The 14,554-nt window shown below is 36.8% G+C and overlaps 3 protein-coding genes across 7 annotated transcripts in view; 1 reads left to right on the forward strand and 2 right to left on the reverse strand.

The window, feature by feature from the left end:
* Positions 1 to 10,669, reverse strand: part of LOC110827124 (uncharacterized) — a 45,533-nt gene extending 34,864 nt beyond the window's left edge. The window contains exons 1-3 of one of the 2 annotated variants that reach the window (XM_022058498.2): positions 10,553 to 10,669; positions 9,563 to 9,628; positions 3,924 to 3,972 (exon numbers count right to left, since the gene is read on the reverse strand). In XM_022058498.2, the coding sequence (XP_021914190.1) occupies positions 3,924 to 3,959 (36 nt within the window). In that variant the 5' untranslated portion in view covers positions 3,960 to 3,972; positions 9,563 to 9,628; positions 10,553 to 10,669. Of the gene's footprint in view, positions 1 to 930; positions 1,446 to 3,923; positions 3,973 to 9,562; positions 9,629 to 10,552 lie in introns of those variants that run through there. The other variant, XM_022058497.2, reaches the window with a different exon arrangement.
* Positions 6,921 to 11,585, forward strand: LOC110827130 (uncharacterized). Its single transcript, XM_022058504.2, has 2 exons — positions 6,921 to 7,867; positions 10,572 to 11,585. Exons 1-2 carry the CDS (start codon positions 7,232 to 7,234, stop codon positions 11,259 to 11,261), a joined length of 1,326 nt encoding a protein of 441 aa, XP_021914196.1. The 5' UTR covers positions 6,921 to 7,231; the 3' UTR covers positions 11,262 to 11,585.
* Positions 11,586 to 12,756: 1,171 nt separating this feature from the next.
* LOC110827140 (uncharacterized) overlaps positions 12,757 to 14,554 on the reverse strand; it is a 68,793-nt gene continuing 66,995 nt past the window's right edge. For all 4 annotated transcript variants that reach the window (XM_087353178.1, XM_087353177.1, XM_087353176.1 and 1 more), the window contains one exon: positions 12,757 to 13,820. In XM_087353178.1, the coding sequence (XP_087209304.1) occupies positions 13,567 to 13,820 (254 nt within the window). In that variant the 3' untranslated portion in view covers positions 12,757 to 13,566. The remainder of the gene's footprint in view (positions 13,821 to 14,554) is intronic.

The following is a 14,554-nucleotide window of genomic DNA, read 5'->3' on the forward strand; positions in this document are numbered from 1 at the left end:
TCCACAAACAAATAGGTCTATGCAAATAAATTAATTCCCAAAGAAACATTAATTACTACATGTAAACATTTAGACCTAGTCATTGAGTTAATCAGTTGTTCGAACCGAATAAATATTGTTTCCTTTGCGGTACGGACTAAATTCTTAGATACTATTTAGAGGAGTTTAGACTTCAAAAATATTAGTAATTATAATATTCACAAATATATTTGTGTATAATTTCTATCAGTACAGAATCTTACTGACATAAATATAACAGATATAACCTCAAAATTTCGCACAAATACAATGTTAATAATTTTTTGGAAGGTAGGAATGTTTATGTTCCATCTCCGAACAGAGCATAATGTGCCTAACCTCATGAGTTAATTAGTTATTATCATGAAACTGACGTTTCAGAGGTGCTTAATTGTTTACTATTTTACAGCATTCATCTAACACTTGTGACTAAAGCTAGCTTGTTTAGACTTACGTAACGTTATCATTAGACACATCTACGCATTTCGGAAAGAAAAAGGCTGACTCTTCGAAGGGCATGCCTTATGTGATTAATACTTACAGGTTCAGTTACTACCTCAAAGGAACCACAACGTGTCTCAGTTACAAATCTCAGCTAGTTAATACTGTTTAGGGAAAATTAAAAAATACACAGCGAAGGCCTTTCACGCATTTGCGTGCATTGCCCAATTTGACTGGAATGATTAACAAACTTGAGCTTGAATGAGAAACATGCTATAGTGGTAAGAAAATTGCCTACCTGTTATTCTGAAAATGTTGTAGCATTCATTGCCGTTTGTAATAAGGACTGAAGCCGAATCTCCACAAAGCGAATAAATTTCTTCAGGCATGAGTCGCGAAACACAATTATTACGTTAATTATTCAAAATAACACATGCCATAAGGTTGTGACAAACTGTATGTAAATCGTACCTGTGGTATGTGTGATATTTCCTGTGCAATGGCATCTTCCCCTTCTGATTCAACCAGCAGTACACATGTTGTTAATAGTATTTGCAGGATCATTGCTATGGTCCAGACATGGCTACGGATGTTACTACATTTCCACTTCATTTTCAAATCACCAACACTGATACTATTACAAAATAGTCTCATGCAGTATCAAACATCCAAATTTCCAACAAGACAAAAAATGTTACAGTTATTTATAGAAAACTGAACATAAAAGTAAAAAGTCAGTCAAATTTTCGTTACGGTCTCTTATAAAATTATTATAAAATATCCTTAAGTACTTCAGGAATCATTGTTTCAAAACACCACTATCAAAACATTTGGCACACGTTCTAAATTAATTTACAGAGTCCTATATTCGTTGATTTTTTGACAATGTCACACTGGTAGAAGCAGCAGACCCCTGTGATAAAAATGCATGTTTCTTGGTTCAAGGATGGACTGTAACTGAGCATCTTGATGCTGCGCTCCACGGTTATTAAACCTCAGTCATAAGCATTGCCTTTCCTCTCCCTTTCCGTAGCAAGGCAGTAAACAGGTAGAGATGGGGGGGCGAGTTAATCAGCAGCCAACTGCTCTAGCACAAGGGCAGGCGGCTGACAATCTAGGAGCAGCGTGTGCTGTGCACGGACCAGTGGTTATTTGTCTCTTGTAAGCGCTGTGGGAAACGAGGGTAAAATTCTCCTCAGATGTAGGTCAAACCTACCCCAGGTTTGACTTCGATGTTTACCTGAACTTCGTTATTGTTTAGGTTTTCGAATGAAAGGGTCGCGTCTCTTTTTCCCCCCCAATTCACTCCGCAAATGTAGGTCAAACCTGGTGCAGGTAGACGGCATCCTGCTTACTTCAGTTCTATAATTGTTTAGTCAGAAAACTACAAAGGAGGAATCTTATGAAGGACGTCGGCGTATATCAAAGAGTGAAATCACGTAAATAGATCTCGAAGATAAAAATTAATCATGGGTTTGATTAATCTCGTTCAAAATAAGATCTAATGGCGAGCTCTTGTGAACACGGTAATGAACCTTCAAATATTTAGAAGACTGGGTATTTATAGAATGAAGTATCCTAAAAAGGATTTCTTCAGAGTATTATTTACGAAATGTCTTTGTGCTCCGAGTCGACGACTCAATTTGTAGGTCAGGTAAATAACTTCCTGTTTACATGGGCTTCATTATGCTCATGGTTCCCTTTTTCCTGAACCCTACCGGGTAGCATGTACATCTGGATCAGCCCTGATTCAAGCGGCTAATTGACACATTTTTTTATTAGCGCGAAAATATTTCCTTTCGAAACGTCCTTCCAACTTCACTACTTCACTTATTTGTCATCAATAGTACCAAAATGGTGGTTTACGTACCGTACCGATAAAAACAGTAGGGCTGTTTAATGTAGGTTATCGTATGCCGATGGACCTCGACCGGTTAGCGGTGAGACAGTCATTCCGTCCATGTTAGTCGCCTTCTTGTGCTGGAGCAGCCAAATGTTAAGTCATCATTAGCCAAGAACGAAGAGAAAAACCACTGCTTACTGTGGCTAGCTCACTACGAATTATGACGACATTAAGAGTATGGCTGCAACAAACTCATAACACTTCTCATGACCATATTCTTTTTGTAATTAGTCGCGTTCCCATCTAATTAACTTCCGCCTCAAGCTCATTTGCTATCATATTTAAGCATCTCTAGAGAAATTAAGATTCGATCCATGTACATTACTCTAAAGTGGTTAATTGCTGTTAACTCCAAGTATAAAATTCAGTATGCTTAAGGAACTAATGGGAGCGAAGCTAACGACTAGGAAGGCACGATCTGTAACACAAATCTCCGATTCTATTATCTAACAACTTACAATTTAAATGTTAAGAAGTGCACCGATATTTATCATACACAACTAAAAACCAGATAAGTAACAATAATGTCAGTCTGTAATTTCGTAGTTGTTCTGTAACGCTGAGTTGTGCATTTTCGTCTTCGAATCCATCCATCCATCAACATAAAATGTTTGTGGATGAATACGATAGATGCATCTGAAAGAGGACCTGGGGCTAATATTTGGCGACAAAACAGCTAAAGTACGACCGGTGTTCGACTCCCAGTTGTGACAGGGGCTATTTTTAACTTCACCGAGTCCAGACCCACTCCGAGGGCCACCGGACCTCCTATAGGATTAGGGAGCTAAACTGGCTACTCCGTTCCATCCGCAGCTGAGGTCAGGAATGTGTGGAGCTAATCTTCACTCATCCACACGACTTCATGGCGCGGGCTTCATTAATAAAGCGACAAAAACATTTATTAACTTCGAGGACACTGGTTATTTGTGTTGAAAAATAATAAATTAATAGTTTTATGCATATATTTACTCATTTCAGACTTCAAAGTCGAAGTAATGTACAGAGTGATTCAATATATATATATATATATATATATATATATATATAGATATATATGTCACACACAAGTCACGTGCTCCAAATAGGGCGTTTGTGTGCACACATAAATACGTGGTTTATACAATAAAGGTTTTAGGCCTATACATATAATTGACAACCTCTTTTCCAGTCGTTGTGAAATTAAGAAATTCTGGACTTACCTTTAACAAATCTATGTACATAAAAAGAATATTATGTTCAACAGTCTTTGGTAATTTCTTCTATATGTTACTTTCAATAGAGTTTCCTGCCAACCCATTCGCAGAGAACAAACCTGCGTAATTTTACGATTTATTTGGTGTTGACTATAAGAAATCATAAAACGGTAAGTAATTTGTTGTATCATGGTAAAATATAAGAGATTACTAGACATGTCATAAACGTAATTTGTACAGCAATTCCAAGAGATGACGTCCAAACCGCATGCAGACATTAGAATCGTGGAGAAAGTAGTAAAATGTATCATCGTATTTATATGAGTTTCCTGTTCATCGTCATTGCAAGAAAATAAAAGTCACTTTACCTCTGACAAGCAGCTCCTCCAACTTCGAGCTGTCATGCGGCCATTAATTCTAAAACAAAGAGAATAAATACTTTATTTTCACTTTCAGTATTCTCGAAGCTGATATATACATATACACTTCATTACCGAGTGTCATTCATTCGCTTGGTACCAGACTTTCATATGCGTCGTGACTTCAAACATTCCGCCAGACCCCACCATAGGCGTAACTATAGCCTCGTTTTAATTTATTGCAACCAGAGTCGCCACCGTCAAAACTTAATTTCGAGACAAACAGATGGGCCTAAGTAGGAGACATTTATGGTATTAGAAATGAAAGCTTCATAAGTACACATACATCTAAAGGGTAAAGTCTAATTTTGCCATAAAATGTATGCATACCGTAATATCTCCAACGCTTTCGCCATGAAGATGGAGGCAGAAGTTTCCCGCAAAACGTTGGTAGATACCTACCTGCAGGTTCTCAAGAACCAGGAGACCAACATAGATATATCTACCGTCGGGAGAACCTCAAATATCATATTGTTTTCATACTAGTTCTGTTATAAATTTAAATTAATTTCTGACAGTTGCGACTATGGTAGGAAGAAATGCACAAGCTTATTGTGGGAAATGGCCGAGTCTACGTTTAGCGAGAGTCTTAGATCCAGGGGGTCGGTTTTGTTTTAAAGCTTCAGTAGTCGTAAAGATTTTTTTCACATTTGATTTACTATTTCAGAATTGTTACATAATTTTTGTACGTTCAAGGTGTATTGCAACGACAATACTGCAATAAATTGCATTATTGCTCAATATAAAAAGGTTCATTTCCGTTAACTTCAACTCAGCTAGTACGATATATAAATACGAAGTTGAAACTTCCACAGTGTTAAGATGTTTTCCTTTTGTGTCCCTTTCGGGGACGCGGGTGACTTGCCCTTAAATAGTCAGTCAGTAAATGTAGTCATATTTCTAATCTCTGGCATAGGCCTTCAGCAACGAGGTTACAGCACATTCATGGTCTACAACGCATAATTATTTCTTTCAAGCACTGCGACCATCCGACTCCAGGGTATAATCAGCTATACACTCACATATCATGACTTAAAACTGCCATCTCATACACGTCGTATTAGAGAAGCGACTTCATTTATAGCGGAAATATTAAATAGCTCCAGGACTATCGTAAGCTTTAAGTAATACAATAGAAGAAAGTTAAAGTTGGACCTAATTTTTCTCGTATATCTTTTTTATTTCTTGCCGTTACTTCTCATTCATAAATAAAAAAAAACTGCAACTTTTATGGCGTGCGACTTTCTTGAAACACTTCCATGGCTCTTAAATCAGATTATAATTTCTCCTCTCTGTGTGTCGTGCAGTTGGCAGGAATGGCTAGTCCACATTCCCCAACTTTGTTGCAAAGTTATACTATAGATTGGAAATTGTTTCTCAGGGCCCTTACCGTTTCTAACTAAAAAACGAATGGCCAGCGGATAAACTGAAAAACAAGGAAGGTAATACGTATGTGTGGAGACAACTGCAGCTGTAGCTTATTACAGTCGGTGAAAGGAGCATCATATACTCTAATTATATTCGATGTGGCGAAGAACGGTGATGAGGTTCTCGCGGTGAGTGAACATCCTTACTTTCTCCAATTACGACCTTGACGTCTGTGCGTTGCCATAACCGACTGCAGAAACAGTGATCACTAGTCATGAAAATACAACTAAAATATACGTCATATAAAATGCTTTAATGGGTAATGCAAGCGCAATTTAGTTCGCCAGAACTTGCACACAGCATACTATAATGTAAGCTTACATTTGGTCTTCCTGTCTCCCATAGAAAAATCTTTAGATTGAAACACACAAAACTGAAAATTTACTCGTTGTTGTGTATGAGTGTAAAACGTGTTATCTCGCCCTAAGAGAACAACAATGACTGAGAAATTTTGTAAACAGGATGCTGAGGAGAAAATTTGGTCAGTCTACCAGAAATCCCGCATGGACTGAAATAGGTGCGATTCTGGGCCTTCGCGGTGAGAAGCCGGCGACTAACAGCCGAGAAAGCTGCATAAATTATAAATTCATAATTTGTGCTCATCGCCAAATATCATTACGGTGATCCAATGAAGGACTGTATGACAGGCGTATAAAAGTTTAGTCGAGAAACCTGATGAGACGAGAACACTTAGAGGACACTCAGATTTATAAAATATTAAGACAGTCCAGAAATAAAATATGAGAGTATGGGTTTGATTAATCCGGTTCAGCATAAAATCCAGCTACCTAGCAAAATTGAGTTCTAAAGTGGTTGGTTCTGAAGTCCCAATGCTAAGTATTTTCTATTTGTAAGTGCTGACAGGGGATACAGTGGGGATAAGAAGACAGATCAAGATGGACAGGTTTGATGTCTGGTTCTGCCAAAAAAGAAGAGCCATGCAATCATGGCATAAACCTCAATTTAGAATTGTTCATTAAGTGTACCGGATGTTTATATCTGAGTGCTCAGAATTTTCTTGGTATCAAAATGTACACTTTATTTTGCAGTGAGAATTCCACACTCTGAAATTTTAAACCGCAAAGTATTTAGCGCTACTAAAACAGACACAAGAGACGCAAACACATCAAAAAATGTAAATTGCTTCTGGAGCTATAATATATTCATCGTATTTCATCCTTGTTTTACGTGACCACAGTTCTTGTTGAAATCAACACCTTGAAGAAAATAGAAAGTTCCCTGTACCCTGAATGCGGGGAAATTCAGTGAATAATTGGTAAACCCGACTTTCATCTCTGACACAAACCGTAAACAGTGATGGCAACATTGACTATCCACATGTCCAACTGGTAGTTTAATAAAATTATGAGGAAATATATATCATACCTTACCATAAATTGAAATTGATACTAATAACTTAGTATTTTAATTGTTCGCATATATATTTAAATCAAAGCAACAAAATAACAATTCCGAACTATGAGCCCGAGGGAAATACAAAGGGAATTGTTAAGCGCATGCATCTATCAACAGTCAACCCTGGTATGTTGTCGGGCGTCGGTAAAAACGCAAGGAGGGAATATCTTTATTTACAAGCGATATATAATAAAAAGTAAGGTTAAGAACAAGCTGATAGTATTTTTTAAGGAATTAGCATATATTTTGATTCACAATTGTAATCATACCGAATAGTTGTCTGTAACATTTAAGTTTGTACGAAGTGTGTATTAAGTGGCGTCAGTAGGCCTTTGGAAGGCTGCTTCAACCTAACCTATCAAGTTGTCGGAAAAATTAGTTCTCTAAAATTTATACAAAGTGCTGCTGAGATCATGGAAGAGGCTATGAATTTCCACACAACTAATATGAATCATCACTGTTTAGTTTGTGGGACAGACTCACTTGCGAATTATGTTGATTTGACACTGGTCACTTCTCGGACCAGTCAAAGTGAAAGTCTTGTGAAGGAAAAATTAAAAACTATTCTGCGTGATAAATGGATACCTCCGGATACTGAAATGTCAATGGTGATATGCTTGCCGTGTTTTCATTTGGTAGATCAGTTTGATGTGCTAGAAAATCAGTTAGAAAATATAAGGGATAATCTAGCAGCTAAATATGTTGGTACCAACGGAGTAAAGAAGCAGAAGACTCCAGAATCCTTTCCACCACCACCACCAGAAGATTTAAGTAATTCTGACAGTAGTGATGATGACAGGTCACTCTCTCCAGTAGTTATTACAACTACACGAGGTCGCAAACCAGGTACAATTAAAATCACAAAGCGGCCAAGTTACAGCAGGAAGGAGAAAACAACAAGAAGAAAGAAGGTTTCAGCAGAGGCCAGGAAGTCTGCTGCAGAGGCAAAAAAAGCAGCAGCTGAAATGAAAAAAGCTGCAACTTTAGCTAAGAAAGCTGCTGCTGAAGCAAAGAAGGCAGCTTTAGAAGCTAAAAGAGAAAAAGCAAGGGTAGGTATAGAATAAAAATATTTGTGTTCATGTACAGCAGACATTTGTGACATGTTATGAGGCCTGACCTTAATCATCTTTCATTTTAAAATGGTAAAAGACAATAGTAAGTTTGTTGAACTTCAGACTGCAAATGGTTAATGGAACCTGAATAAGGTATCTGCAACTTTTAAGACATTTTTTGTTTAAAATCACTATTTTAGGATAGACAAAGAGCCCAGTCTACACCTTTTTGTGTTACTTTAATTGGAGCAGAGTCTCTTGAGTATTAGTTTACTGAAATTAATCAAAATACATTGACTAGAATATTACTGTTAACCACCTGTACACAGCAGTTTCACTTTATGTTTTGAATTTAATTCACTTCTGACATGTTTCAGGTTATATATCCATCTTCAGGTAATTTTTTTTAAAGGTTTTTATATAAATTTTAGAAAATCAGAATTCTAGTGTTTAATGGCTGTATAGCAATATGGAAAAAGAAATGATGGCTTCAGGATGGGTAACTCGAAACATGTCACAAGAAATAAAGCAATATTTTTGTGTGTAGATGGATGATAGCAACAACAACAATGATAAATTTTACATGACATTTCTGTACAATCTTATGACTACAAATATGTCATGCACTGAACACAACAATCAAGTGTTGACGGATAAACATGAAATACATGAATGACACCAGTTGCATGAAATGGTACTGGAGACATGACATGCATATGGGGTTGCCTGTGTATGTTTATGATTTAACTAAAGAACCATTGGACAGCTTTGGATATGCCATTGGAATCTACCATTTTATCACTTTTAATTTTCCTGCCATTGGTAGTACCAACATGACACAAACTTGTGGGGTGGGATTGACACTAGCTCCACTTGCAGTATGATGGTATAGGTTTCTGGAAAATATAAAATTTTGGGACAGCATTTCTTTATATAATGTAAAATAACATGGCAGATACACACACAAAAAAAATCACAATACCAGGAATTAATTCCATGAACTCATGCCTGTGAGTCAAGTGTGCTACCTGCCTGGTGACAAGTTCAATTTTTTCCATTTCTGATTTGGGGATTTTCTTCATTTACCCACCAAATGCAACATGTTTTTTCTGAATGCTGCAAGTGATGTTTATGGTTCTCACATTGAAGATGTTCTGGTTTGACACCATGTAGGCTCGTAGATACTCCATGATGATGGGGGCAGTATGTTTCTCTGAAATGTTAGTTTCTACTTTAAACTCTACACAGTATCATAGCCTAGAAGATATTAGTTGTCTGGGTGGCTGTATATTCCAGAGAATTGGAGTAACCATGGTAAAAAAGGTAGCCTGAGCATTTTTCTCCCAGTCAGTTTTGTGTGCAGAAACACATGTACATCTTCATGAGTTGTTTACATGCAGACTGGGCAAAGCTAACAACTTCGTTTTTCAACATTTTGTTGTGAACGTGCCTAAAGACTGACCTTATAGAAAACATCACTGCTGAACCTATGTCCTGAGACAGAGGTTTGATGAGCAGTGTACTGTGAAAATGGCTGTCTTGTAGGATGTTGAACTGAGTGATTTAGTAAATATTGACTGATATTTCAGAGGAGGTTACTGCTTTCATCACCAGGGCCAGAATTAACCAAACTTCCCAGAAAATCTTGAGATCCTTGGATCTCAACTACTGTATAATAATATCATTACATACCTCACTGTCTGGGATCCATTGTTGTTTCCTTCGTTAATTCTCACCACAGCTGATGCACAACTAAAGCTGCAAAGAAAACAAAAGCAATAACTTTGCCAAAATTTGTCTGCTGTTTGTCCCTCGTCAATGTCAGATATTGTTTAAATATGTGAACACTCCGGTTCATCCAAGAGACAGGCCAACCGGACAAGCTAAACATTTTCCTCAGCCTGTTTAATGTTAACTGCTTCTTTCCACATCCTTTTCAAAGCCAAGCCAACCAAAAATAAAATGCGAAATAGCATTTCTGATTGTCTGCATCAAAATATTTTGAATATCAATTGCACTTTGACCAAAATTGTTATGAGCTACTTTTGTTTTAAGAATGTCCCATATAAATTCTGTTGCATTTAGGTCAGTGATATCAGGACAACCATATGGTCGAATGGTTATATTCTTGGAAGATGGAATCAATAACATTTTGGTGTTGGACATTGCACTCAAAGAAGTTCAAGTAGTTAAGTTTTTGTGATTTAATAATTTATATCTTTCAAGACATTCCTGAATTGCTACTTTTTTCACTGCCCAAGTTGAAGGTTTATTCACTTGCAGTGGATTGATATGGAGTATTTTCTAACACTGTTAAGACAGTTTGATGGAATATTAGGAACCAGCATTTGTTCAAACCCACTTCAAAAAATGTTTGGTGGTGGTAATCACCACTATTTTTTAATAAAAAATTAGGCATGCTCCTGGAACAAACCCCTTCATGAAAGCAGCACATACAATTACCTCCTGCTGTCCTTTCGGAATAACATATTTTTTAAGTCTTCCAACATTATTTTCATTTTTGGCTAACAATATTTTTCAGAAATAAAGATACCCATTCAAAATTCAGGTAGTTAAAAGTAAAGAATGTGTACGAATAAAATGAAGCTATTTGCATCTTTCACCAGAAAGATTACTGTGAGGTAAATGTCTCAGAGGTATGAAATTTATTAATTTTCTTACATTTATGGTGTGATTTTAGGCTGAACGAGCAAAGAAGACATGGTGTCAAGGACAACCTGATGGAGATGCTGGCACAAGCAAGCAGCTGGGTGAAGCTGGTAATATGAATGAATCTGGAACAAATGAAAATGGAAACCAGGTTCATAAGGAAGGTGGCAAAGAACAGATATCTGAGGAGGAAGAACGGGAGAGGAGAACAATTTATGATGACGACCCATCTGTGTTTAATCCTGGAGAGAAGCTACGAGTAGGAATAATTCAGGCATCAGGTGATGGTAGCATTGCGTATGAATGTTGCTACTGCAGTGAAAGATATGGTGACACAGAGACTTTGAAGATGCATGTCCGGTCATGTCATCGCCCTGAAATTTTGACAATGCAGATTCCAGTAGAGTTGGGTTTTGGAAGCAAAGTAAATTGTGGTGCACAGCTTAGTAATGTTACAGCAACAACGGACCTTTCCAAGCCATTTGTTTGTATCTACTGTACTGGGGCATTTAAATTTAAAAGTAACATCAATTTACATTACAAAGAAAAACATACACCATACAAGCCATTTGCATGTATGGATTGTCACGAGACATTCCGGAGATCAATGGAATTGTCACGTCACAGAGTCTACTACTGTCCACTTGGCAAGAAAATTAAGAAGACAAAGAAAGAAAGACAGAAGGACAAGGATAAAGAAAGAGATGATGAAGATATGTAAACTTAATTATATGACTTTTTTTTACCAATTTCAGTATTTTACATTAAAATATTCTTGTTGTTGAGTGAAATTCTGAAGCCAGATAAACTGATGACTTGTGGTTTAATCCATATTACAAGGTGTGAATTAGATATACCTTCTAGATGCTTTTCTGTGCAGAATGGTCTGATTTTACTTTGACAGTAAGAGTTGGACTGAACAATAAACAGAGGCAATAGTGATATGGAAATGAAATGTTAAAACAGTATACTATGGAAAGTGTTGAATACTGACTTTTAAGTTGTGCCATCACCTTTATTAAATTAAATAGTAATGTGGGATGCACGTTTGCAATTAATCTTCCCATACCATCCGATTTTATTATTTATTTACAAGCCACATGTCCTATAATGTAATATTGTATTGACCTGAATGTAAGAATGTCTTATTTCAAGCTTATGTGTTTGGAATTTGTTGGCTCAATGTCCTCATGTTTTGATCTTGAAGAAAAAGTAATTTTAATTAAATGATTATGCCATAACATGTTTAAACTTACAATCAGGCCATTAATGATAATATTGATGTTAACAGGGGTGCAGTCTTAGTTGACTTACTGAGGCAACAAATCAAGATCAGCAGGATAACTTTAAAAGGTTCTAGTAGATCTATAAAGTTCTACATGCCAGCAAGCTACTAGCTAAGATTAAAATGTACTGTTGCTGATTATTTTCCCGGTGGAAGATGCTGTGAATATTCTCAAAACCTGATTTTTTTAAGAATTGGAGATTTGAGAATAGTCCTCTTTTGTAAAACTGAAAACATGGAGTGCATTGCTTTATGATGACAAGTTTCTATGGTTTTCAGTGGCGGTACTGAACCTGTGCTATGACAGACCTTCCATAACCTCAGGGACAACTGACAGTAAAGACTTAGGCTAATTTAGAATATATAATATCCTTTTCCGAAGATGGCTGTCTTCTGGATTGTGGCGCTGTGTACTCTGGTAGAGGTTTACCAATATTTCAGAGTTCCTTGCTGCCTCCATCATCAAGGTGATGTCTCATTGCTCCAATGATGGCACTACAACCCAGAAGACAGCTAGCCATCTTTGGACTTAGCGCTGTGAAAACCTAAAATCCTCCTCTTCCATCTGCACATCATCACTAAAACTGGTATCCATGCCAAATGTATGCTGATCTGCAGTACGCTGAAATCTAAATTTTGAAGACCTGGTCCCAGTTGACTTAGTATATACTGAAGTTAGAGAATGGTCTTTTGCTTTGTACTTTATATAGTTACAAATGGCTACTGTTCACCCAACTGCATCCCTGCATGTAAGGATAGAAATCTGTTAAAGTTTCTTTCAAACTATAAACTTTTATTTAGCTTGTAGATGTAGATAAATGATTGTCAGAAATGCTTACATTCTTTGGGTAGTTGGGATGATCAGTGTTTCTTTCAATGTTTAAGATGCACTCTGTATTTTTAAGGGAAAAAATATATGCATGGTCACAACTTAATCAAAAAGTATGTTTTACTTTCATTTTACAAATAAAAAAAAACCAAGCACATATTTACAGTTCTAGTTTCATACAAGAATGTTACACAATCTACTTTACAACACATTTGGGAAATGTGTGAAGGGTGGTGATTCAAGTAATTTGCCACCTGAAGTCCAATAAAATACTTATTTAGCAGGAATACTATGACAATTACACCTTCCACAACTATGTTACACCACCAACCTTAGTCATACAAACTCACATGAAATATGAAAAATATTTGAAACAAAAATATGATTAGGAAACATCTTACATGAATCTAATACTATGTTAGTACAAAGGGGACAGTTTTGGAAGGAAATGTTCTCACTGAATGAACTATAATATAATTCACAATTCTTTCCCTTCCTTACTGGGGTGAGGGGGGGGGGAAGAGGAGTGCTGTCTATATTGCTTTATGCACAACTTATTTCTTCAGATCACAGACAATCTTGTCCTGTGACACATTTTATTTACACATGATGAGTGTAAATTAGTTTACCCTGCACTGCTTGAAACCCAATTTAAGGAAGGAATGAAGAACATCATCTTCAGATGTTATTCACACTGAAGGTTGGAGGGAATCATGTAATACAAAGCAGTCCTCTGCTGTCAGTAACAGAACCAAATGTGCATATATTCTCTGTGCACAGAACATGATGGACTAGATACTGGTGACAGAGGGTATTCACTTATAAAAGGACTGCTCTGTAAAAGTGGATCAGTAAGGAAATACTTTACCTGTGTCGCAAGTTTTAAAACCCAAAGCACTTCAGAAAAACAAACTATTCCATCTCCTCAGCAGATGGAGTGACACAATCTGCTGTTGCTTTAAGGCTGACCCTAGCTGTCTTAAGGATGTGGTGCGTCTTATGCAACTGTCTGCAAATTGCTCGTTCCACCTGCTTCTTTCTTTGGTTTGCAGTTGTAAGTTGAGCCATAGTTTCTTCAAGAGCTCGATGTGTTTTTGTCAAGCGCTGCTTCAACACAATGTTCTCTTGCTCCAGTTCTTTGTAAGTCTTGACAGCTGTATCACATCCTGTAACACACAAGTATTTTATATAAGTTTTAACCTATAATTTCACATCCACAGGTACATTAATATTCATAATAATAACCTGAAATATATTAATGACTTTTATGTTATTTCTCAGCACACACATATGTCAAAGAAATGACCTCCAATGACCTGAGTTTTCAAAAATTCACTAAGACTGTTTGGGACACAGAAGGGAAGCATGAAGGCTGTTTCATCTGCTTAAGAACAGGTACTAATAGTCAGAAATCATCTGTATAACAATAAAAATGAATGAGGGATCGGTAATTAATAACCTTAGTACTGTGACTATCTTTGATCTGTTGTGCATCTCATCTTGTGTTTATCCCCTCTAGCAGTCTTGCACTTCAAATGAAGTGTAATGTTTTGCTTAGTGGGGCCTTCTGGTAATAACATGGTTCCATAAAGTGAACCCAGATGATGAAGTCAGTCACATTATACATGTGAAGCTATTTTTTCTTTGTGAGATTTGAAGTTCTCACAGCAAAAGTGTGGCTGTCTTCTGGGTTGCTGAGCTATGTAGTCTTGTAGGAGTTTATCAACATTTCAGAGGTTGTTACTGCCTCCATCATCATCCTGATGAACAGTGACTCTGTTTTATATTTTATGCCTGATGTTATTAAGCAGAATATTCACTGTGCTTAGTAAAGGAGCAGGAAACTTGGTTAGGCTTTTACAACAGTTGCTATCTTCTTCTATGGCTCTCCAGTCCGTAT

The sequence above is a fragment of the Zootermopsis nevadensis genome, unplaced genomic scaffold (assembly GCF_977971745.1).
Source record: "Zootermopsis nevadensis isolate Lab colony 2312 unplaced genomic scaffold, Znev_1.0 Znev_ptg000021l, whole genome shotgun sequence".
NCBI classification, from domain to species: domain Eukaryota; kingdom Metazoa; phylum Arthropoda; class Insecta; order Blattodea; family Termopsidae; genus Zootermopsis; species Zootermopsis nevadensis.